This window comes from Anthonomus grandis, chromosome 16, assembly GCF_022605725.1.
Source record: "Anthonomus grandis grandis chromosome 16, icAntGran1.3, whole genome shotgun sequence".
In the NCBI taxonomy this organism is placed as follows: domain Eukaryota; kingdom Metazoa; phylum Arthropoda; class Insecta; order Coleoptera; family Curculionidae; genus Anthonomus; species Anthonomus grandis.
The window spans coordinates 7,010,204-7,037,619 of NC_065561.1; the positions used below are offsets into that span (position 1 = coordinate 7,010,204).

Consider the following 27,416-nt stretch of genomic DNA (forward strand, 5'->3'; position numbering starts at 1 on the left):
AAAGCTCTAGGATCGTAAATAGTTTCCAAGCATTCCATCATTTCTCTGATTTCGTTTACCGAAATTACAGAATTGTGTACAGCATTAAGCTTTGCGAAGGTGATGGCGTTTTCTAGGTTATCCAAAAAGTTTATTAAGTTTTGGCAATCTAAATTGATTTAAGAAATTACACCTTCGAAAGAAATATAAAGATACGTATTATTTATTTCATTTTCTATATACATTTGTAGCATGTTGATCCTTTTTTCTAACTTAATTTGGTTATTTATAAGACTAGATATTGTGGAATTATAGTTATCAATAAGTTTCTTTGACAATGACATTTGCGAATTTACCGTCTTGACTAAATTGTCTTTATCTTTTTGCAAAATTATTATCGCGTCAGTATAGTATTTTTCATCGTCGGCATCAAGGGTGCCAAATAACCATTTGTTTATTTTCCCTACTATGTTGAACAGACCTCTTTTAGTCCTGCCTGTGGGTTCAAGATTTAGCAATTTACTTTGAGTAATATTAATTAAATACTCGGTTCTGAGTATTAAGCCATGGGTTAGGCCAATAAAATTTAAGGGATGATTCGATTTTCCTTTATAGGTTTGAGCCTTTAATTTGTTAAAATATACTTGTATATTATTTAGTTGTTGTTTTATCAAATGTGTGTCAATAATGTGTGTATCTTTTATTATAGTCTTCCTGAATTTAGTAAGGGCTTTACTTTGTTACTTAGTTCTAATATAAGCGGGTTTAGACACGTCGAATTTAGGGGGTTCTTCACGACTTTCATTTCTTTTAGCTATGATCCTTTTTTTACTATCTTGGTTATTTTCTGCTATTTTATCGTAAATCTTTTGACATTTTTCTTTATGATTTTAAACATAGTCGGAGACAATTATGTGGTCGTTAAGATTGAAAGGATTAGTATCATTTATGTGACCTTTGATGATTTCGAAAGGGGTAAATTTGGTTACGCTATGAATGGAATTATTGTAACCTAGGATAGCACGTTTCATAAGTTGCTCAGTTGTGAGGCGATTTTGTTCCTCTTTAAGACAACGATAACCTTCGATTATGGAAGAATGGAATCGTTCCACAGGAGAGTTAGAGTTGCTATTTTTAGCAGTAGTATGATGCAATTCTATTTTATATAATTGACAAAAGTCTTCGAAATCCTTGTTTTTGAATTCGGTTCCACGATCACATGTGATTTTAAGAGGTAAACCATGATGGGAGATGAAGTTTAGGAAACACTCTATGATGCTTGGGCCTGTTAGGCTTTTAAGATGATAAGCTTGTCCATATCTAGAAAAAGCGTCGATTACTGTCAAGAATGATTCGTTATTAATTTGGAACGAGTCGATGTGAATTTGTTGGAACGGTTTCGAGGTAGAAGGGGTCAGATTGAATTTTATGGCGGGTGGATTCCTGTCATATTTATTCTTTTGACATATCTCGCAAAGATTAACATATTGATCGATATCTTTAACCATTTTGGGCCAATAAAATCTAGCAGTTAGAGCACATTTCATTTCTGAAATTCCTCTATGGCAAGTCTTAGTAGTGTGATAGAGTCTAAGTTTTTCTTGCTGATCGTCCTGAGTTTCGATGTCTTCTAGGAATATCGTACTTTAAACAAACTTAAAGGAGGAGCTTATAAAAAGTTCTTGTATGGTTCTTGTAAAAGTTTGAGCTAGAGTTTCCGTTCGAAAATAAAATGCGTATAAACGTTTTGGCTCAATAAATTATTTTAAGAATCGAATTATATTGGGAATTAGGTTATTTCTAGGGATGACTACTAGAATCCTGGTATTTTGAAATACCTGTGAGATTTGGCATTTGAGTGATTCTATATCACCTTCGGTAAAGAGAACTTGGTTTTTATACCCGTTGAGTATTCTTTCGGTAAGTGGAAAATTAAAAATTGGGTTTTCAAGAGATGTATGTACAGTCTCTAAGTCTGAATTGTCCAATTCGGGATTTGGAGAGAATTGTCGTGATTGGATCAAATCTTCGATAGTTCCTTTTGGTGAAACTCGAATGTCTTGTAATATTTTTATTTTACTCGACTTTTTAGTGCCAAGGATGGATACTAGTTCATCGTCGTCAAGTATAGATAGGTCGTTTGATGATCGTAAAAATCTGTTTATTGTTTCGTCTATATCGCCAGGTTCGTTTGCAACAGAGGAGGTCTCTAGGGGTTTATGACCCACACTAGGGGTTTATGATCACATAGTATGGTGAATTTATGACCAAATAAATATGGTCGAAAGTATTAAAAAAGCTCTTTCTCGATGGTGGAATAATTTATTTCCGCTGGGTTTAAAGTGCGGGAAGCATAACTAATTGGGTGTCCATTTTGAAACAATATGGCACCAATGGCGTAATTCTAAGAATCTGTTGTAAGTTCGAATGGTTTTGTAGAGTCAGGGTAGGCTAATACCGGCTCTGAAATTAAAAGGGATTTGCAAAGTTTGAAACAATCGATAAATTCTTTATTGTGGATTACTTTTTCGTTTTTTTTCAAGCATTGGGTAAGGGGTTTTGTAATTTTTGCAAAGTTTTTAATAAACTTGCGGTAACACCCAAGTAGGCCTAGAAATTGTTTAATTTCTCTTGGAGTTCGAGGGATTGGAAAGTTTTGGATTGCTGAAATCTTTCTGGGGTTAGGTTTAATTCCTTGAGGTGTCACAACATGACCTAAGAATTCAACTTCTTTTTTGAGGAACTCGCATTTATCGATTTAGATTTTTAATTTGGCTTCTCTTAATTTAGAAAACACAAGTTTGAGGTTTTGAAGATGCTCTTGGAGGCTTGTACTGAAAATGATGATGTCATCCATGTATACCATGCATACTTTATTTAAAAGGTCTTTTAGAACTTCGTCCATTACACATTGGAAAGTACTAGGGGCATTTTTAAGGCCAACGGGCATCCTAAGATATTCATAGTGCCCGTTATCTACAGAAAAAGCGGTTTTTTGGATTGAATTCTGTGCCATTTCAATCTGATGAAATCCGCTGGCTAAATCAAGGGTGGAAAAGTATTGTGAACGTCCTAGTTTGTCAAGTATGTCAGTGATATTAGGGATTGGATAACGGTCGTCTATTATCTTTTCATTGATTTTATGGTAGTCAATGACAACACGCCATTTTTGTTGTTTGGATGCGTCTAATTTCTTAGGCACAATCCATATAGGGGAACTCCATGGACTAGTAGAAGGTCGAATTATTCCTTTCTCGAGCATATCATTTATTTGGGATTTTATTTCATCCTTGTGGACATAGGGGTATCTGTATGAATTAGTATGTACAGGGACCTCGTCGCTAGTTTTTATTTCATGCTTTACTTTAGACGTAAAGGAAAGTTCGTCTCCTTGTTTATAGAATATATCTTTGAATTCGGTGCATAAATTAATTATAGCAAGCGATTCTTCACCGTTCATATGCTTTGAACGAATAAGATTTTTTATATCGTTATTCCATGGTGAATTTTGAAAATATTTGTTTTTTGAAATTTGCTTAATACATTCGTATGAGAAAAATTCAAAACTGTCTGATTCAAAAGATTCGACATTAAATGGTCTGTTTAAAATTGCATTAATAATCTTATCAGTATTGTTTATTATTTCAGGGGTTGCATGACCATTTTTTGCACAGCTAAGTGTCTGTGGGATAAAGAGCTGATCAAAGTACATCGAAGGTACTAATATTTTGCCTTTGTATACAGAAACAGGTAGACTTTTTATGTGCGTTCGTGAGGGTTCAAAGATAAGGTGATGTTAACGTCCTCGGTTCGTCAAAACTTAAATGGTATTGTTGTTTCGCTGTTACAAAGTATTTGGTTATTAAAGTCAATGTTTAGATTTGTTTTTAGTAAATCGGTGAGCCCGATTACTCCGTCAAAATAATCATGGAAATCAAAAAGTATGAAATTTATTTTATGGTCGATTCCATATTCTGACAGTAAAGGGATTGTAGCTTGTTGTGTATTTTTGCTACCTACAGCTGTCTTTATTATGTTTTTAGAGTTATATATACAATTCGGGAAATATTTTTCTGCAATATACGGTTTTAGTATTGATCTACTACTACCAGTGTCGATCAACATTTTTGTTTTGGGGGAACTAACTACAAGATAGGGTAGCGAGTTATAAGAAGAAATATTTATTTCTACTATGTTATTGGGTCTGTTATGGATAGGTCTTGAAAATTTAGAGAGTCAGTATTATAAATTTCATTTGAATGTTGGGGATTTTTCTCTTGTTTGTTTAATTCGACATTTTGATCAATTTCATCAAAATAGTCTTGAGCATAATCTGTTTCCCAATTATCAGTTTGATAGTACTGTTGTTGATTGGGTTGTGAATTAAAGGAGTTATTGTAATTTTGTCTATTATATGACTGAGGGTTACTCGGGGAATTACTATTCCTAAAGTTATTATATACATTATTATTAGTATTGTGACTAGATTTTTGAAACTTATTTGTTTCGAAACTGTCATAAAGCCTTTCGAAATTTTCGAACTCTTTAATATAGGCCATTGCGTCTTCAAGGCTGGCGGGCCTTTTTAGATGCATATTATTTTTTTGAATGCCTGTACAGCCTGCAATAAAAGTGTTTAGGGCAGTTTTTTCGTAATGTTTAATGTGGCATAGTTTTTCATTAGTACTATAGCTAGAATCATTACCTATTTTTTGAGCAATATCGCTTCTTAAAAGTTAAAGCCTATTACCAAAACTTAATAAATGTTCATTTTTGTAAGGTCTGGTTCTAATTAACTCTTAAGTTAGACAATCCAGATCTCTACGGTCTGAAAAGCATTGCATTAAAGCATCACGTAAAGTAAACCAGTTAGTTATTTCGGCGCGGTTACCGGCTAAACTTTCAGCTTTATTAATTAATTTTTCTTGGATACATTCGAATATATGTTTATTTAATTCCTCGTCGTTGAGGTTCCTATAACTATCAATAAAGCTTTCGCACCTACTAATACATTTATTAAGCTTATTGCAATCACCATCGTAAGGCTTAATATTGCTTAATTTAGATCTGAAAAGATCCCAATTTATTTTAGGGGTAGTGGATGGTGGAGTCATTTCTATAAGTTTTTCTATTAAAGATAAATCACTGAGTGAAGTACTTAGTTCTTCTATACCGTTCATAAAAATGATAAAATGTTCTAAAACTAAATGCGATCCATGCGTTTAAGATTAAAATTAAATACGATCAATTCGCTGAAACTATCAACTAAAATTGCATTCAATATGCTGGAAATAAAATCTATATGCGTTTAATTCGCGAAAATTCCTAAATATCCCCTTATAAATTCCTTAAACAGAGGGTTTATAGAGGTGAAAGGAAAAGGCACTTACTGCGTGACTTCTTCTTCCCGTGATCCCTTGAATTTGCCTACAGCGGTGTTAGGTGTCGCTGGTTCTTCTGGATTGCACTATTAGTGTTGGAAAACACTCCTAGAAGTCTTTATTTTTCGGCACGATTTCCGTACGGTACGAAAATTTTGTAGACCGACTTTCTGACGACTGCACCAAATACGAACGTTGAACGACACGGAGACTTTTTAAAAACCAATTTTATTTCTTAAAATACAAATTGACAGTATAACGTGCAGCAACAGAAACAATGAGATAAAGCGACTTAAAATCTAAGGTTTATATAATGCAAAAAGTACTGATGTAGCCCACGCAAGTGGGTAGATTTACACTGGAGAGTCAGCTCTTCTTAGGCATATAACTCGTGCAATTCCCTACTATGTTTTCTTCTATTTGAAATTGTATAATAAATCTTGAATCGCTAAATCTAAAGTCGCCTGAAGCGCAGCTTGGCGCGAAGCTCGAAGCCTCACTATGTTTTTACCCTAAGTTAAGTATACGTTATATTTGTTGAATATTGGAACAAATAATCTGCTGCGACAAGCTCAGAGATGGATGATCACTATCTTCCTGAATAAGGGGCTGGTTTTTTTCCTTTCTCACAATTTTCTTAAAAATATAATTTTTGAAAAGAACAAATGCTAAACATGTTTTCGGTATTTTTTGACAATTATTAAAAAATTTTGAAATTTGATAAGTAAATGATTGTCATAAACTTAGGTTAAGAGAAATGTTTGGTTTCGTCTTACTGATATGTTTACCCATTCCACTATTAATTGCGCAGCAACGAATGAATATTTTCTATTTATAAAATAAATAAAACAACATTGTAGAAAATAAACATTTAATTAAAAAAAACTTAATTACAAAACTGTATATCAATCTTAATAATGAATTTGTTTAATGCATATCGATAAAAAAATATAATTTTATCAATGTTTGTTTGATGTCAGTTCAATGTGGGGTTCCACAATTTCATAATTTTTTTTTTAACTTGGAAATACAATAAAATTTAAAAACATCGTTATTTACTTATACTTATTTATAATTCTAGTTGCATCCAAGCTAAAACAGTTCACTACTTTAACGAGTAGTATGTGTAGCTGAGTTTTTTTTCCAGTAAAACTATTTGTACAAAAATAGTCACGATTCCGACTTTAGTTTATATAAAGAAGAGTAACATAATTAAGTGCATAAAACCTTCTTATTGTTCTTAAACCACAGCCTGTACTTAACCTAAGAAAATAAATATGTACAAAAGTCCTTATTTCCTACGTTGCTAAGCATCTGGTAACCATATTTTTAAAGGCAGCTGCATAAAGGCGCTATTTAAAAACCCTTTAAAATGTCTGGCTATTGACAATCGGGCTGCTGGCTTCATTTCTCTGATTATTTCTTCAGAGTTGTTGTTAAGAAAATTATTCATAGCCTCACCTACGACAACAGTAAGTTTAAAATAATAAACAGTATTTTCAAAATAAGTAATTACCGATAATATTGCTATGATTTATTATATCTCTGATTCTAAATCTGCTTTTTTTCAACTTAAAATCAACAAGCATTTTTTCTACTCTCATGTATCGCACGTTATCTCTGATAAATTCTACACCATATATTTTTGCTGCCGCTTCAATATCAACTAAAAAAAAATTCTTACACTTTAAGTTTATTTGAATAAAAGATTAGTTTTAAAAGAACAGGTTTACCTGGTTATGATGTCATTCTTAAAAAAATGACTGATTTATCTTAATACTTACGAAAAATTGCCCAAAAGTCTCCCTTGGATCGTACTGGAAATAGCAATACATTACCATTTACATCGTATTTCCCTCTTATATCCATCCTTGGAAATTTAAACCCTATTTCGATAATGTAATCATCTACATTGGCGCTATAAAATATCACTATTGTGCATAATACTTTCAAAGACAGCTATACTTACTTTATTTTTTCAACAGTATAATTTTGAGCTCCTTGCGCTGTAACGTTGTAAAATGAAGCCTTAACTTTTAAAGGTCCTTGACCGTTTTCAATTACGATTTTATCCAACTTAAAAGGGTCGATACTTGGTACATTAATGTCTGTCAGTCCATTGACTAAATAGGGCCTTAGGTGGTTAAATGTTCCTTGTAAGCATTTGTTGAGGTTTGGGTCTGATTTATAACATGGTAGGATATATTCAGCTGAAACAAATTTAGTTATCTTATTTTTATACTCCAAATTGTGCATTATAAATGATTTTAATTGTATAAATACTTTTTTTTTATTTTTAATAAAATATAATAATTTAGGTAAAAATATCCGTCTTTTTCTGTTACGATTTTTAATTGTTTTTTTTTAGTAATTTTTGTTATTATTTTTACTGCGTTTTTTATTATTTATTTATTCGTTTCATTATTTATTTGCCCAACAGAAAAATCCAATTACAAAACAAAAATTAACTAAACTTAATAATGAAAATATAATAAGAATAGTATTAACTGTTAAGCATATAACACTACAATAATGTAACCGCCTAAAACTAACATATTATTATGAAAATGTAAATACGTAAATTATTCTTTTAGTTATTATACTATTTTATTTGTATTTTGTAATTAAAAGTTGATTAGTAGGGTTTATTTAGGGTATTGCTTACGTTTAGCCTAATATTTGCATCTATAATGTGTAGTTTTCAAGAAGTTCATCCTATTTGAGGCCCCAATTTAGGTTATATTATTGTAAATTCCTGTATTTTACATTTTCTAGAATTTGTATACTTTTTTGACTGTCAATATACTCATGAAATTATTGGTCTCTTTCGGCAAAAACAATGAAGAAAGTTCTAAACATTTCTAATTCGTTCCATAGGTCTTTAAAATGTGGCGTTTTGTGGCATTTTGTTCAGTTTTAATTGTTAAGTAAGTTTTTACCTTGGAAATAATTAAAGGACACTCAACAAAGTTGCCAATCAAAATGTGTTCCTGAATTTCGTTAAAATTGGTGTAAGAAGTGGGATAATTAATTGGAAGCCCATTTTAGTGGAAAAGAACGAGACAAGAAACAGGAAGATTTATTAAAGACAATTAAATCCGATCTGAAGAAAGAAAATGAAGATCTCATTAAGACCATGAGGTCTTCTTTAGACCATGGAGAATCACCTGAAGAACGAAAATGAAGGTAGAGACAAAAAACAAGAACACCTTATAAAGACCATGAAAGAAGAGGTACTGAATTTAAAAGACAATCCTAAGAATGAGCAGGACGAACAAGACAGAAAAGAAATGGAATGAGATTTACAACTTGAGAAGATCTGGAGGTGAATCAGATGCAAATAATGACTAACTTCGAAGCAACAGTGGAAGAAGAATTGGGACAAGTACAAAAAAAAAGATCCAAGAACTAGAGATAGCAAGTAAGGCGCATCCTGGAATGTAAACAATTATGAAACTGAATCCACCAAAATTCGATGGCAAAGAAGCAAGGAATACGTACTTAAATCAGTTTGAGGTCGCTGCTATGGGAAATCGCTGGGATGACGATAAAAATGCAATTAATCTTAAGCTATGCCCTAGGAAGCTACAGAAATACTAGTAGTAGCATTGATGTCATCACCGCTGACCACCCTGAGTAGGCTCCATCTAGTCTCCCTAAGTAGGCGACTCATCCTCCTAATAAAGGAGAGCAGGCTTTCATAGTTAAAGTCCTTTAGTTCCTCTCGTGACAGGAATGCAGCACAGAAATACTAGTACTGCAGCATATCTTTGCGACGCTAAAGGCCATCTGCAACAAGTGTTCCAGGCTGAATTGAAATCTAGAAGACAACAACCCGAGGAAAGACTCCAACAGTTTGAGGCCTATGTTGTTCGGTTAGTAACTCTAGCTTACACTTCAGCCCCAACAGAATTCTGAGAAAAAAATTCTCTAAATTATTTTATTGGCGGAGTTCGAGATTTCGATACTAACCATACTCTAAGGATGGCACATTGGCTCAAAACTATTTCGGAAGCTTTTACTCATGGACTGGAGTATGAGGCAGCTTTTCCAGCAACTAGAAGGCAGACACAGATAACGCAAATCAGAACTTCAGAAAGTGATCCGAAGACCGCCTAAAGAAGATTGAGTCATTTTTGGCCGGAAAACCTTAGAGACCATTCCGCTGTTGGAACTGTAATAAGGAGGGGCCCTTTAACATCAATACCTCAAGCCGTTGACAGACCCAAGAATTTAGAAACACTTTATTAGGTGCAAGCTAGCTGGGTGCTACCAAGCTCCACGTATGGATAAAATCGGCTGGCACGTCCTAGAGAGAGCATGGTAGTACCGAGAAAAATATGTGGCGGTGAATGTAAGATGGTGGTGGATACAAGATCCAGTCATACTATCGTGAAGCCATATATCGCAGATCGCTGTAAAATTTACCACGAAATTTAATCCTGGAGTCAGCAAATGGAAAAAGGATTCCGATAATTGGATTACATTAGGCTGAAGTCACCATTGGTTTAACAACATTCTAGCAGCAAGCATTAATAGCAGAAATTATGGATGACGTTATATTAGGATTAGATGTTATATTATTATTCTCAGCCGTATAAAATGGATTTTTATAACCGCATATTGATGATAAAAACTGAAGAGATCCTTATGCCCTATCTACATGAAGATATTGGCAATGTCTGAGTCGTTATTTAGCTATCTCAGGATAGTTAAGTAAAGTACCATACCAGCTAACTCAGAGATGATGGTAAATACCACAACTAGAGGAAAATATAGAGAAACTGTTTTGATTGAGCCTATGAATAACTATAAAGTATACGGTCAAGAAATTCTTGCAGCAAAGACGTTATCCACCCAAAGGAATCTACTATTTTGGTTCGAATGGAAAACTTGAAAGGAGATGATCAACCCCTAAAATACATTGGCGTGTGCTCTGAAGTAGCACATGAAAAATGCTTATAGAAGTCGTCATTCAACCAGATCTTTTACTATATGTTTACAAAACTGTTTTAAAAATTTGCACGATAATGATCTTGGAAGTACCGATTTGGTGCACCATCGAATTTACATTGGAGACAATGCTCCGATGAAAACAAGCACCTCGAAGAATTCCGATAGCTAAACAAGGTGAAGTTTTCTCAATATTTCAAGAAATGAGAACACAGGGAGTGATAGAACCTTCCCAAAGTCCTTGGACATTTCCAGTTGTACTAGTGAATAAAAAAGACGGATCAACCAGATTTTGTGTAGACTATCGGCTCTTGAATGACATTACCATGAAAGACAGTTATGTCCTACCAAACATTGACGACACCCTAGACACGCTATCAGGTTCACAAGGGTTCTTAACACTCGATCTAAAGAGTGGATATTAGCAGATAAAGATGCACCCAGAATATAACGAAAAGACCGCATTCTCGACTGGGATAGGACTTTGGCAATTTACAGTCATGGCGTTTGGACTTCAATGCTCCAGCCATCTTTGAGAGATTTATGGAAACTGTGTTACGTGGAATGACTTGGGAATCACGTTTAGTCGTTGACGGATGACGTCATTATACTGGAAAAAATATTTGAAGATCATTTAAAGAATATATAAGCTCTGAGAGGCCAACCTGAAACTAAGTCCTAAAAAATGTCTCGTATTTTAAAAAGAATTTCGATAGCTTGACCATGTTATATCAGAAAAAGGTGTCAAGACTGATCCAGATAAAGTAGATGTAATCGAAAATTCGCTACGACATACTGACAAACACCAGTTAAGAAGATTTGTAAGAAATTTCGTTAACCTTTCAAAGCCTCTACATAAGATCATGGAGGGCAAAATGGTATTTGGTCAGCAGACTGTGAAGAAGTATTTCAAGGACTAAAAAGAGCACTGTGTACATCTCCAATTTTATGGTATCCGATTCCTGGACAAACTTTAATCCTGGATACAGATGCAAGCAATGTTGGAATTGGAGCTGTCCTATCACAAAAATATGAAGATGGCGAACAAGTGATGATAGCTTATTTTAGTAAAACGCTATCGAAACCAGAAAGAAACTATTGTATCATCAGACGAGAGCTATTGGCTGCAGTAAAAGCTATTGAACATTTCCGTAAATATTTGTATGGACAATGATTCATCTTAAGAACTGACCATGCTTGTCTGAGAAATGGTTGTTTTAATACAAAAATCCTAAAGGACAAATAGTATGGTGGGTTCAACGATTACAAGAGTATCATTTTACAACAGAACATAGGAAAAGCGAATACCACCAAAACGCCAATGCTTTATCGAGAAGACCCTGCATTAAAATATGTCAACATTGTCTAAAATGGAATCAAAAGAGTATCCAGAGATATTTACTTATAATCGCATTGGCCTTAACAGCCCTGAAGAGTGGAACGCAGCTAGTTTAATCCACAATTAGTGTGATGACCCAGTATGTGCTCTTATTTACGAACTGAAGTCTCGAGAAATCTCAAAACCAGAATGGAAATAGAAATATCTTATTTTTGACAAATCTCTAGAACTGAAACCATATTGATCTCAATGGAATACGTTAGTTATACAAGATGGATTACTAAAAAGAATCTGGGAGAACGTAGATCCTTCCTCGAAAACGGATTCTAGAAGTTCTTAAAGCTGTCTATGGCGGAGGACTTTTTGGAGTTAGTAAGAGCTTAGCAGAAGTAAGAGAACGGTTTTACTGGCTGAACAGTCATAGAGATATTAAACGCTGGTGCCGGCAGTGTGAGCAATGTTCATTAAGCAAGGGCTTAAGAACTCGGATCAGAGGAAAAATGATGCAGTATCTTGTTGGTGCATTCTTTGAACGATTTGCCATAGACGTAGCAGGACTTTTTCCTACTAGTAGCTCCGAAAATCGATATGCTCTTGTTGCTACAGATTAATTTAGTAAGTGGTTCGAGATTTATCTAAGAGAGGAGAAGTGTATATCACATAAAGAAGACATGTAGTTAAAGTTTGTTGTCATCAAATAAATAGGAAATTTTTTAGCAATATTAGGTGAAATTATTATATTGCTATAGTGTGTTCGAAAATTTATCATTGATGAAAGGTATGGAGAATTAACAAGATTATAAACTATTTTATACAAGACATTTAGAGATACGAGGATTCTTCTAAATTTTAGTGATTAGATACCTAATTTTGATAGCAAAACACCATTATTAAACCCTCCTCTGGATAGGCACCACATTCTTAAGGATACAAAAATTTTAGAAATCTCCTTTGAACACTCTTCAGTGCATCAACATGAACCCGAAAGGATACCAAGTTAAACAACAATACTTAAGCTTCGAACGAATTAAATAATAATACAGTACCTTTAGGTATGCAACACTATCAAATAGCTTAGAGTTGCGTATTATGAACCCTGAAGCTCTACTAGCAGACGATACGATGGACTGAATATGCGACACAAACCTTAGTTGATAATTAAAGGTAACACCTAAGTCCTAAGAGCTATACTCTCAATAATTATAATATAATATTATGCGAGTATATACCATAACTTTACGTTTAGAGGTGTTAAGCTCTAGTTTATTATTGTCACATAAGAATACTAGAGAGATCATTTATAAAAAGCATCAAGATAAGAACATTCAACGAAAGTTGGTGGCAAACCGTAAGAATACAATTTGTTTAAGAGGTTTTCATATCAGATCTTATCGCATTCCTTTAAAATATTCAGAGATATTGCACGAGATTCACCATGTTTCTCGATAGCTTCCGTCCAAACATGAGTGACGTAAATTTGCAGATTGTCAATAGATCTGTGTTTTTGACAACCATATTGACGGTCGCTAACAATACTGGTAAATTCTAGGTTATTCAAAATTTGCTGGTTGACAAGTTTTTCCGTTACCTTAGCGATGGCCGAGATTAAAGCAATCGGACGGTTTTTTAGATATAGGTTCAATCCGCGCAGTTTCCATTCTCCAGAGAACAGATTTCTTCGGTATTAAAAAGGAAACAGCTTGCACAAAGGTGGTGTCTTTTTTAATACCATTAACCGTATTCCATTAAGGTCGATGGCCTTATGGAAGTTTACTAATTGTTAGTACTAATTGTTACTAAGTACTAATTTGTTAGTGTTCAAACCTTTTAGAACTTTTTAAGATCTCTGTGACGGAAGACTATCTCTGGTATCGAAGAAGCCTTTCTTGGAAAAGTCGTTGGTATTTTGCCTTGTAGGACTATGGTAGAGTTTGATGCAAACATCTGACCCAGAAAATCTACCTTTTTAATTGCGGTTATTACAATCGAACTAGCTTCCCTAGTCAAAGGTGGAATTTTTGACCTACAGAAAGCTTGACCTTTTGATACAGACCAGAACGATCTTGTTCCATTTCGGCAATTAAGAAGTTTGTTCTTCACTCTCTCATTGTATTTTTCTTTGCAGGTATCGATGGTCTGCTTGCAAGCATTTCTCAAGGCAACAAAGTTGACACGATTTGCAGGAATTGGGTCTTGACGCCATTTGCGATAAGCAGCATTTTTGTTGTTGACTACCTTGGTGCAACTTTTATCGAACCACGGTTTGCTGTCTGAAGAGCTTTCCAAGGTGTTCGAAATATAGGCCAAAATCAGGTAATGTACCTGTAACAAGGTAAACACATATCTGACAACAGATGTAAGTCAATTTTAATGATTATATCGAAGTAATAGACTGGTTCTCTTGCAAGTATTATGGCACCAAAAAACGTAATAAAACTAAACCAATAAATAACCTAAATTTATGCTCTTTAAAGTTGAAAAAACAAAGAGGCATGCTAAAACCCTAATGGTTTTTCCTTGTCAAGGAAAAAAAAAGTTTTGGCATATAAAGTTTCACTTATTACCCACTAGTGCGTAATTTGACATTTAATTAATAATTTGTCAAAAATGTTTCAAAAGTTTTTACGTTTCCACACTTTGCGCACACTTTCCCATTTATACAAAAAGTTGGTGTTTACACAATAGTTACATAAATAACTATTTTATGAACTTCAACATATGTCGTAACTACAATACTTAGTTACAGAGAAAAATGAAAATTCCGCTGATACAGCAAAGACCACTGGTCAGAAAAAAACTAAATCACAAACGACTAATCAAACATAAAACTCGAAGGATGACAAGACCAATCAAAATATAAAAATAAAGATTTTTTTTTCTTCTACAGAAAGATTATTAAATCTGTATCATTTACAGAATATTGGTAATTAAAAAAACAGGTGCAACAGATGGGACATTAAAACATTTAGATTTACTAAAGAAGTAGAAGACGGTACCACGTTCTGATAGTGTAGGATTTGTAAATCAAAATTTAGAACTGGATTTAGATATAGATGGAACTAAAAACATTTAAAAAACAAGTAGCGAGTAGTGAAGTCATGTATTTCTTTAGAGAGTATGAAAATAAATTATACAGGATTCAACTCACAGCTAAAATCATAATTTTGAAGGAAAACATTTTTTGTACATTGATAGTCTTCTTAATAGTTTGAAAATAATTAACTTATTGTATAAATAAAAATCTTAATTCGACCCAATTCGTTTATCAACGTTATAGATACGCACGTTGTTCTTTAAACACGGAAGACTTAAGTAACGATTGAAGCGAATAGTTGTGCAACAGCTGTCTTGGTGGTTTATATAAGAGTTTTCAGAAATGAGGGCATGGTATTTCATGTCGTACCTACATTGTTTGCGTTTTGCAGCAGCAAGTTACGTTTTTATTTTGTTTATCGTCATAGCTTTAGTGGGTCGCGGTCCGATAACCCAAAAAATGAACACGAATGAAAATATTTTATAATGAGGTATATTTAATTACCTCTAATATTATGCATTCATTTTTTGACAAACAAGTGATGAAATAGTATTTTGTTTATCTTTATGCTCTTTACGGATTTAATATATTAAGTAGAGATTAGCAAATTGCCCATTTTCGATTTAAAAAAAATATTTAAAACCTTACTGTACATCTACCTAGCTCACCATATTTTTCCAAAACTCGATTCCAATTTTTGATGGTTTATTTTATGCATTTTTATTACCTTATTTATCTTTAACTTTCACTATTTTGGTCTTGTATTATTTTCAGTATATCTCTTCCCTAAGTTAGGATAGGTCACATAGTATGAGAGACCTTAGTTTAAAAAATATATCCTGAAGTAAATTTCTGAAGAATGTTTATTAGGAACGACGTTCAAAGATTTTCTTTGCTTTAGAAATAGAATTAAGTTCATAATATTATTAACTCTTATTAAACGCGTCCACAATAATATAAATTTGCCCATATAAAAAGGCCCAACAGCACTCCAAACTTAATAGATTTTAACTGCATGCAGAGCCTTAGTAGATTTTCTTTTGATTTTTTACGAAATTATGCTTTTATTTTATTTTGGTTATACCAATATCTGTACCTTGCCCTCATAGTTTTTCTTGCTAGTAAAGGGTGTTTGAATAAGAGCGCAAGATTTCAGTATTCAATAAAATATGGTTTTCTGTAGGAAAATATTGGAGGGTAAAAGGAAGTAAAGTATTGAATAGGATTGATTTAGAAACTATACATTTGGGAATTATGTAAGAAACAAAATATCTTGTAAATGGGTGCCACGGCTTTACTGGCGTATGCATAACCTTTTTGGAACTTTCAATAACGTTATTGTATTGATGTGGTGGTATTTTATTGATACACCTTCTAATTACAACTTGCAATACTTTGATTCTTGCAGGCTTCTTGGCATAAACCTCTGACGTCAGATAACCCTACAGCCAGAAATCTAAAGGCGTTAAATTGCAAGAGCATGGAGGCCATTTCTGGTGATCAAATCGGGAAATGACACGACCAGGAGCAAACTCGTGCAAGATCGTCAATGTTTTACGAGCGGTATGACATGTGGCACCGTCCTGCTGAAACCACACGCAGTCAAGAACAATAGCTTCCAAATGATAAACAAGAAATTATGTTATCATAACACGATAACTTTCTTATTATATTGGGTATTACGTCACTTATAGCAAAAATCAATTTAGAAATCTTTATCTCACATGCTCAAAAATTGAAAAGAAGAAGAAAATAGACTTATTCACGTATTTAAAAGAAATATGAACTTAAATCTGTATAAAAATAAAAATAAAAATAAAACGATACCGTTCGATATCGAAATGGTATCATTTTAACAGATTTACAGATTTAAGTTCATATTTCTTTTAAATACGTGAATAAGTCTATTTTCTTCTTCTTATCAATTTTTGAATACCCAATATAATAAGTAACTCATTACGAATTCGTCACAACAATACAGATTTTACGATAACTTTCACCATTCACTATTACTGCATTACCTTCTTCGTTTTTGAAGAAAAAAAGTCCAATTTTTCCTCCAGACCATAATATACACCATAGAGTGACTCGTTGTGGATGCATTGCTTTCTGATGAATCATTCGTGGATTTTCTACGCACCAAATGCGATAGTTTTGTCTATTAACGAGGCCATCGAGGTGAAAATGTGCCTCCAATTGGTGAATTCTCTTCACTGTTTATGGTCTGCTGGCCGAAGTTGTTAAGTCAGTTGGATTTTATAGGCATGCATCTGTAAATCTTTAGCAAGAATTCGCTGAAGAGTGCCTGTTAAAATGTCCAATTCTTGTTTGTGCCCGATGGTGAATTACCGTCTCTGGCCTTTCTGTCACACTTCCTCCAACTTGCTATTTGTTAAAAATCCAGAGATTGGGGGGACACAAAGTCAATGGTCTTAGATTATGTTTATTTTGTAAAAAAACTGTTACACGTGTTTCGCCCTAAGGCATCATCAGATCGGTAAAGCTATTCGTTTAACCACAAACATTTAAGTTAAAACATAAAATTCGACGTTCACATTAAATCCGATTTCAAAACATACGTTTTTTTACAAAATAAACATAATCTGAGACCATTGGCTTTGTGTCTCCCCAATTTCTGGATTTTTATTATTAAGAGGTTTCTTTGAGAAAAATGGACTACTTTTTTTAATTGATATTTGTTTATGCGTGATGTTTTATTCTGAACAACTTCTAATATCTCGTATCGGATGTTTCACATTACTAACCAAACTAGTATAATCGAATTTTTTGATAATTCTTTTCACAGTAGATGAATTAGGAACATTATGTCGACCAAACATTGGACGCATTTTACGAATAATGGCAATTAATCTTTCACCATTTTGATAATATTTTTTGTTAATTAGGACGCGTTGTTCTACCATGTAATGCTCCATGTTTACTAACTCTCATCTGTCAACTTTTGATCTGTCATGTCATAATCATGTGACATTATGACTGTCAGACATAATGTCCAATTCAAATCTTGCGTTCTTATTAAAACACCATTTATAACAAACATTTACTCTAAATTATTGCTCTACTGCTACCACTAAATTGCGCTATGGACTTCAGATTGGGCTAATATAAAAAATAATAGTATGGAAAAGCAGACATTTTTCTATCACTGTAGACGTAATAACTAACGTCATGCTAGAAAGACAAAATAAATATTGCCCAAAAACATTAAAGAAAGAAATCCAGTCAAAATACAAGGCAAATTATTCATGAAAGAAGAGACCTCAGAAGTAGGTGCAGACAATGAGCAAAAAGAAGCAAATAAAAAGTTAGCAAAAGCCATACGATGTGTAATTACAGCATTTAATACAATTTACATCCAATAAATGATCAAAGAAAATGAAAGTATCAAGTTGTGAGAAGAAAACTTCGAATCAGTAAAAAACATATAATTAATCTAAAGACCAAATAACAAACGGATAAGAAATACTAAAAATAGTAGACTTTTACCAGAATCAAAGAAAGAAGAGGTAATACCCTGCTTGGTTTTCAAGTACCATAATAAAAAACAAAGAGAAAAAAAGCGAAGCTCCATAAAAAAGTATAAAAGGCATGTAAATACAAAGACATTTAATGATTTTAAACTCCTTAGAACTTAAATTAACATGGATATAAATTTAAGCTACCGAAATTATATATCAAGAATTGAAACTAATGTTAAAAAAGACCCTAAATATTTTTGGAATTTTGTTAAATGTAAAGAAGAGGTCTCGACTGTATCTGGTTGTATGAAGTTGAAACGTCGAGATTTAAATAGGCGAGCAAATATTTTAATGCATTTACAGATTTTTTAGGCTGCCGTACTCAATTGCCAATAACATGACACCTGTAAATTCTTTTGCCACCACATGAGAGATTTTATCAGCGATTCACAAGCTTAAATCAAAACCAACTTCGAGTCCTGAATTAATTCCAGCATTCTTGAGTCGTGATTGCCATTTTGTTCTTGTAAAGCCACTTAAAATAGTATTTAACCTACACCTTAAGTCTGAAAAACAGCCTAACCTTGTAGAAAAAATATAAAATATATTACTTATAAAAGGAGATAATCAGAAATTGAAAACTATAGACCAATCTCAATTAATTCCAATTTTGAAATTATTCTTCACATAATATTTTCTAAAGTTCAAAATAAATTAGTGACAAATCGGCATCGGGTTTTTTAGGCGCCGCTTAACAACATCCAATGTGATTTTAAGAACTTGGAGTCTATTGATCGGGGCTGATCAACCTGACGTCATATATCTTGATATCTCAAAAGTGTTTGATCATAGAATCTTTTTAACTAAATTATTCTGAATATTCTGAATCTCTTTTGAATCTTTTTAAATACAACCATTCAGACCGTTGTCAGTTGCACTTAAACTTATGCCAAATTAACGACTGGTGTATTCTCAGTAATCTCCATTTAAACATAAAAAAGTGTGTTGTTTTATCTTATATGAGAAGAAAGCTGATATAGCGAAACGTGAAAACTACAGATCGATAAGTCTTCTGAAGCACCTCTATAAACTGTTCACACAAATAATAACAACGAACAAACTGAAGGAGGATTGTCGTGCTAAGTTTGGAACAAATAACCATCTGCAGAGCATAGAAACGATGATTGAAAAAAGCATCAAATACAATAAACCACTAGCCCTTGCTTTTGTAAACTTTCAAAAGGTCTTTGTTATAGTCGAGCTGAATTCGGTCGTCAAGAATGTCGGGTTGATTACAGATACTCAAGGCCAATTTACAATATCTACATAAACCCTAGTAACACTTCATGAAAATACTAAATGCATTTCAAACGGCAGAAGTGTCAGACAGGGACACACGATAGTTTTGATTCCAAATAACCTTAAAGACATTTAAGATATACTACAACAGGTACAAATGACATATTCTGACATAGGTCTAAAAATAAATATCTTAAAAACAAAATATATGACAAATTTAGTTCATAATTATCTTGGTCATGAAATTTAAATTTCAAGAGACAAACAAACGAGTTAAATGAACAGAAGAGTTACACTATCTTGGGCAACCTGGAAGGCTTGCGGCAGTCTTTAAAAGCGACATGGCAAAATATTTGAAGAGGAGGGTATTTGATCAATGCGTGTTATGTAGCTGAAACCATAATACTAACCACAGTAAGTGCTATGAAACTTATGGTAACGCAGCTCAAGATGCAAAGGTCCATGTTTGGATGTCATTGCGGGATCATTTTAGAAATGAACACTTACGAAGAAGAACCGGCGTTACATGTGCAGTTATCCAAATTCGCGAGGACATGGGGCACCAATGACAGAAGGGAGATGGACAAAAAGGCTGCTCGAATATAGACGGCGCTTGAATAAAAGAAGCAAGAGAAGACTCCTAGATCCCCAGCAGAGATATAGATACAAAGAGCCCAAGACAGATAAGAATTCTACATTTCGGTCCAAATGGGAGAGAAAAAATAGGGACATAAAAAATAACTCCAGCAGGTTTCCAATTAGCTTACCGGTATTGACCCAAGCTCAAATTTAATTGGGTGGACCATTATATAAAATGGAGTTAGTCGAATAATTTGAAAAAATGGACTTATATATTTGAGCTGGAATGTGTTTATATATTCGTTTAAAATAATGCCTATAAGTACACTACTAAATTTGAGCTGAAAAGGTGTGTATTGCTTAGTACGAGATGCAGTCATAGTGTCAAGTCCATAGTACTTGTTTTTTTATGCTTAGACTTTCTACTGCGCTATTGGAGACTTCTAACTTAAAAAAAGATATCATTCTTTAAATAATAGAATATAATCATCTTAACAATCAGTTCGATATTTAAAGAAAAATGTTTAGAGCTCTGAATAAATACTAAGATGTTAACTTCTTCTATTATTGGGGTACGACGAAGATTCAAAGAAAATAAATCTTCGTCAATCAATAAAAAAATTGAACTTCTATTAGTTCAATTTCTTGAATATTGGTGTCCAACATTTTTTTTAGGGTCTGGTTATTCTTGACCTTTTGGAGAAAATTAAAAAAGGGAGCCAAGGTTTGGTATACAGTGATCAAGTTACAACTAAATAATAATCGAAAATACAGGGTGTTTCAGAACTATGGGATCAAACTTCTGAGGGTTGTTCAGTGCAACAGAAGAGTCCATTTGAGTATAGGAGGAACCCATGTTCGGAAATGCGTCATTACACCACTACGACCCTAAGGTGCGTTAAAATTTATAAAAAACATTAATTACCTAAATAGGATCTGCTGCATTTATTTTTACCTTTTGTACATGATACCATAACAACAATTGTTTAAAATCAACGCTTATCAATGTCAATTTGCAATGTCATGTATAAAAATTTTATAGCTTACAATTTTTAAACATTTATTGCTAATGGAAAATTTTACCAATCAAGAATTGGCGGATATGCATTTGGCATACGGAGCAACAAACTGCAATGCATGAGCAGCATCGCGGTTGTATCATGAACGTTATTCCGAACGACAGCATCCTGGATACAAAAAGTTTATTGCGGTTCATCGGCGGCTCGCTGAGACAGGCATGTTTAAGACCAAGATGCATGATACTGGTGTTGCTCGAACCGTAAGAACGGTCGAATTTGAAGAAGATGTGCTTCAGCGAGTTGCCGATGAACCATCAAAAAGCACACGTGACGTCGCTAAGAAAATTGAATACGAGTAACGCTTCTGTCTGGCGGGTACTACACGAGCAACAACTCCATCCTTACTACTTCCAGAAAGTTCAAGGTATGACTGCAGCCGATTATCATCCTAGAGTTCAATTTTGTCGATGGCTTCTGGATCACATCATTGCACAACCAAATTTTTTGCGATATGTTTTGTGGACCGATGAAGCCTCTTTCACAAGAGACGGTATTTTTAATAGTAGGAGTAGCCATGTTTGGGACGAAGAAAATCCTTATGCAATTTTTCCAAGAAAACATCAGAATCGTTGGTCTGTCAACGTATGGGCAGGCATTGTTGGTGATTAATTAATTGGGCCATACCTTCTACCGGAACGGTTAACTGGACCTATTTATCTGCGTTTCTTGGAGAAAGTTCTCCCAGAACTCCTTGAAAATGTTCCACTAAACGTTAGACAGCAAATGTGGTTTCAGCATGATGGAGCGCCGGCTCACTTTGCTGTACAAGTACGCGAGTATTTGGCTCAGCGGGTTAGGCACCGTTGGATTGCCAGAGGTGGAGCAGTTTCTTGGCCTCCTAGGTCACCCGATTTAACGTCGCTCGATTTTTTCTTGTGGGGACATGAAAAGTCTTTAGTCTACGAAACTCCAGTAGAATCAGAGCTAGACTTAATTGGACGAATAACAGCAGCATTTGAAATCATTCAAAACGAGGATCAAATTTTTAATGTAGTTAACAATTGTTGTGATGGTATCCTAATACAAAAGGTAAAAATAAATTCATCAGATCCTATTTAGGTAATTAATATTTTTTCTAAATTTAAACGCGTCTTAGGGCCGTAGTGGCGTAGTGACACATTTCCGGACATGGGTTCCTATACTCAAATGGATTCTACTGTTGCACTGAACAACCCCTAGAAGTTTGATCCCATAGTTCTGAAACACCCTGTATAATGTTAACTGGGTATTATTAAGTCCAGATGACGTATTGGCCAACATTTATTTGATCAACTTAACAAATAGATTATTTCTTGAAAAAATCAGAAAAAACTGTAAAAATGATTTGATTATAGAAACGTGCTGCTTAAATTACATTACATGACTGAACATGGTACATAACACCATTAGCATGATGAACAATTGCATTTTTAATTTAGTTTGATATACGAGATAAATTTTAGTGAGCTAGAGAATATTAAGCTTAAATTACTAACCCCATTTTTCACTGTTAACTGTGTATTGGTTATTTGAATGTTTACTATCTGTCATAAAGTTTCTGAAAAAGAAAATGGCAAATTCTAAAAATCCAATAAAATAAAGAGTATCTAACAATATTTCCCAGAATCATATATCGAATGCTTTGGTAAAATCTAATAATGCTGAAATATTAACTTTGCCATTATTAACTGATTTAAAAATATAGTCAAAAATACCAACAAGAGCTGTTGCACACCCGTGATGTTCCAAAAAATTCCAATTATGTTTAAGGTAATATTTTATTTATTTCAATTAGCAAAAATATCCTACTAGTTTCCTAATTATACCGAGCCTGTATTTTAAATAATAAGAAAATTCAATAGTGCTGACTTAATACACTCTGTATATATAAATCAAGGACAAATATTTAAAAGGCAAAAGAGAACCATATTTTCTTTTCATATTTATCAATTTTTTTCAATTCATATGAGTTCATGTAAGATTGTATTTTCTCTGGTAATTAATGATAAATCAGCGAATCACTAAAGGTATTAATATCCAACCTAAAAAACTACTTAAGGTGAAGTGGGGTAAATATTTAGTAAATTTGCGAAAGTTAAGTAGTTAATAGTTAAGTAGGTTTATTTATTAATAAAAAATAAAGCAGAATCAAACACAAATTTCTCGTTTTATTTAAAAAATCTTTCGTCTTTGCTTAATATATTACCGCAATTCTAACGCCTACTTTTTATTTTTAGAATAAACTATAATTTCTTTTTAAAACAAAGTCTATACTACACACTTCCTCTCTATTTTGGGGCAAGTGTGTAGACGACTGGTATCCTCTATATGCATACTTTAAGAAGAATATGGGGCAAATGTGTAAAACTTACCTATATTGCGATTATAAGCTTTTCTTCGGAAATAGAATCGACCCTCAAAATATTAGCGACTTGGATAGTTTAAAAAAAAAATTACAGATTGACTGTACTAGATTGTTTTAAAATACTAAGACTTGGCACAAAGTGACATGTAGGTGAATATTTTTTATTTAAACACAAAATGAAAACAGAATATTCTATGCATTAATTATACCTAAATGTAAATCACTTAAACAAGTTTATAAACATGAATTATTGAATATTATATGCAGAAAAATTTACATCAAATTTTATTAAACCTCGCCGACCGGTTAAAACGGGATTTGGGAGAGACCTTATAATGTCGCTTCTGCTAACTACAGCACATTCTTCGGGATCTTTCTATGTGAATGTTGAAGAAGCCAAGGGGTCTAAAGTTAGCATTTTTTTGGTAAATTTTATTTCCAATTCTTCATCCTCTTTATTATGAGAGATCACTTGTCCGACAAAATATTTTTTTGATTTTTTCCCTAAAAGGCTAGCACCCAATTATCTTCTTGTATATCTGTAGAAGGCTTACTGATTTGCTCCATACATGCATCAACTGCTTCCGCGTTTCTCATCTCTTCCTCTATTATATCATCATCACTCTCTTGGAATATAATTTCTTTATCACTTATGTCCTCTTCTTCATTCATGGAATTTGGTTTAAATTTTTTGCGCCGATTTTTATTTGATTTTGATTTTTCTTTTAAAACAGTCGAATCCTTTTCGATCAAGCGACTCATAACTTCCTCAGAAGTTATAACTTTGGCTCCAGAACACACTTTTCTTTTCTTTACTTTTTTGGGTGCGTTAGTCTGTTGAACTGTAGACAATAGCAATTCTTCAAAAGAGTATCGCTGTTCTGGTAGCCCTTGGTATCCACTTGGACCTGGTTTTGAATTAGGGCTTGACAAATGAGGATAATTTGTATCTTCTCTGTTAATATTTAGGGAATGTTGTCTCAAATTATTGGCAATAGCACTATTGTCCTTTTGACCTAGATTTGAGGGTCCTGGTTGCAATATATCCATCGACTCATCAGGAAATCTTCGTACCCCTTGATGTTGCTCCCATCTCTTGTAAAATAATGGATCGTACTTTTCCTTGTCAACAACACATGCATTAAATGGAAAAATACCTCCTTTCTTAAAACCATTAGATATAATTTCGTGGTTTGTTTCTTTCCATATTTTACAAACTAAAGAGCTAAATTTTTTCTTTGGAATTTGTCTTCCCTCATTATGCTCCTGCCAGTTGATCAACTCATACTCCCATCTGACTTTTAAAGACTTAAAAACACTAAGGTCAAGCGGTTGTAGAATATGGGATGAATGGGGTAGTAATTTAAGAATGATCACCCCATTCTCCCTGGTTGCTCTAATTAATCTTTCATCCACGTGGGACGCATGACCGTCATATATCAACAAGACTGGTCTTTCTGGGCCAAAGGATTTTAACAAACTTTTTAAAATATTGTAGAAATATATCGGATTCCATCCATCCGTTTGCTGTTGTGGCATACGTTATTTCAGGGAATTCTTCATCACGTGGAGCAACCCATTCCTGCCACATATTTTTTGCCTTGAAAACTATTAACGGTGGCGCCTTAAACCCATCTGCACTAACATTAATTAACTTAAGCCATTAAGACCGTAATATTTTGCCTTCCACTGCCTGCAGTTGTTCTAGAAGATGGAGCTCCTCTTTTGCCTACTATTTTTGTTTTGCTTGGATATAGACAAAAATTGGTTTCATCAAGATTCCATATTTGCCGTGGTTTGTCGTGCAAATTTAGGGAATCCAACTGTGTTTTTAAAATATCAAAGTAGCCATTAATTACGAATGGATCTAAGCATTTTTAAATTGTGGCGCTTTGAAAAACTTATAAACCAATCTTTACCTGGCCGGCCTGCTTTAAATGGCGTTTTAAGTTTATTTAGAATGACATACTTTTCAACAATATTAAATACATCTCGTCGAGTTAGTCCCCATCCCCATTTTTCCATTGTTATTAAACATTGAGCAAGCTTTTCTTCTTGTTCGCTGGAAATCGCTGTATTTCTTCCCATCGTTAAGTTCTTTACACCTCGATAACCTCTTCGATGATAGCTCAGGGTCATTTGTGGAATGTTATATTTTTTGTGCGCGTCGTATTGAATTATCAAACCTCTCTCAATTTCATTTAAAGCCCTTTTTAATGTATCTGTAGTGTATGAAGTTTTTCTACTTGAAGTTCGTTTATAGTTTCTAACTATGTTTGCCTGAAAATAAGGAAAAAATATAGGTAATTAATAATGAATTTTGCTAATCGTAGGAAAGGGGTAAGTGTGTAGTATGCTACACACTTGCCCGCCTTAATCACTACACAATTACCCCAATACGTTTTTTTCATGGGGCAACTGTTTAGTAAACAAAATATTTAGGTTAGTAGTAAAAAAAACTAAAAATATGAATAGATATACAATAATACGTACCTCTAATTTCTGTTAAAACTGATATTTATAGAAAATGGTATTGTGATCGTCGGATGATAGTGGATTAATCTATAGCACTCAAATTATTTAACGTTGCAAAAAATGCCTTCCGAATTTAAAAAGCACGCTACATTAAAATACATGACATCTATGACAATTTAATGTTTTAGATTAGTGGGGATATATGATTGAATACTTTTTTCATAGATGTCGCAGGTGTTTTGGCGAAAGTTATTATATTATAATTTGTGTACACACTTACCCCGCGTACACTGTTACCCTACCTGACCTTAAATCTATATTTATCTTCTTAAAATATGTATCTATTTTTTTATGAATTCCTGCTTTCAATTTAATTACTTTATAAACCAAATGTCAAAAGGATTTATTACCCAATTAATCACTTCTAAGCAAACATATCTCAACTCTCGCAATGTAATTAGTTAATTTCATCAGTTAAATTATTTTGTTTATATTAATGAAATATTGGCCTGTAGTTTAGTAATAATATTCCTTAAATCGCAGCTTCCACCGAAATTATTTCTTTAGCACCACATGATCGCTTATATAACGTTAACCTAACCTTCAATGGGTCAATGTCGCGGCGAGACGAAAGAAAGTGAGATGGAGTACTCCTTACCTACATATTATACGATCCGTATACAGTTTACAGAAACTGAAAGTGTGATTGTATTGAAATATATTATAAGTATATAGCCTATTTTGTAATATAAAATTTTATCTATATAACAAAAAAATGACACTGACGAAAATTTATGAAATTATAATTATCAAACACCATAATATACCAACATCAAAATGACACACTTTTTGTGATTTTAGAACCAACCTGTTTTTTTGTTACCTTTGTGCGTTTTACTTGCTTTATAGCTTTGAATGCATAGTAAGCTTTAAAATAACTATAAAAAATAATGCACTACAATCTATAAATCAAAATAAAAATCTAATTTAAATAATTTATAAAAATGTAAACAAATAATAATGTATACTATATCCACAAATATTTAGTTAACATTGGGCGTTTAAGAAATATTTTCAAAATATTCTATACGGAACGTAAAATATAAAATAAATAAAAACATTTTTGTATTTATTTTATATTTTAAGTTATTTACAGTTTTATTTTACGAAGATTTATTAGATTACGGTCAAAAAGGAAGGAATTTTTTTAGTTTTCATATTTTTAAAATTTTGGAACATCTGCAGCATAATACTAGCAGTTTGTTATACTGTAGCCTGTATAACCCTTACGATACCCGATGTCACAATTGTGACTTCCTTATTTACTAGTGTTATAAGGATCAAAAAATTTTTAATCTGTATAGAGAACCGTGCGACATGATTGTGAATAGTGCATTTTATAGGTGTGCACGCGCAAATCGTTTATTTTGCTGGGAGTGCATTCTTGTCATAACCTGAAAAGTTTCAGATTATTT

At 33.2% G+C, this 27,416-nt stretch overlaps 2 protein-coding genes across 2 annotated transcripts in view; both read right to left on the reverse strand.

The window, feature by feature from the left end:
* Positions 1-6,214: 6,214 nt before the first annotated feature.
* LOC126745995 (circadian clock-controlled protein daywake-like) overlaps positions 6,215-27,416 on the reverse strand; it is a 28,522-nt gene continuing 7,320 nt past the window's right edge. Inside the window, exons 2-5 of the mRNA XM_050454083.1 lie at positions 7,330-7,570; positions 7,145-7,278; positions 6,877-7,026; positions 6,215-6,821 (exon numbers count right to left, since the gene is read on the reverse strand). Of these exons, the coding sequence (XP_050310040.1) occupies positions 6,667-6,821; positions 6,877-7,026; positions 7,145-7,278; positions 7,330-7,570 (680 nt within the window). The 3' untranslated portion in view covers positions 6,215-6,666. The remainder of the gene's footprint in view (positions 6,822-6,876; positions 7,027-7,144; positions 7,279-7,329; positions 7,571-27,416) is intronic.
* On the reverse strand, positions 23,681-26,066 carry LOC126745992 (uncharacterized). Its single transcript, XM_050454080.1, has 2 exons — positions 25,960-26,066; positions 23,681-25,746 (listed from the first exon to the last, which is right to left on the reverse strand). The coding sequence occupies exon 2, from the start codon at positions 25,003-25,005 to the stop codon at positions 23,971-23,973; it is 1,035 nt and encodes a 344-aa protein (XP_050310037.1). The 5' UTR covers positions 25,006-25,746; positions 25,960-26,066; the 3' UTR covers positions 23,681-23,970.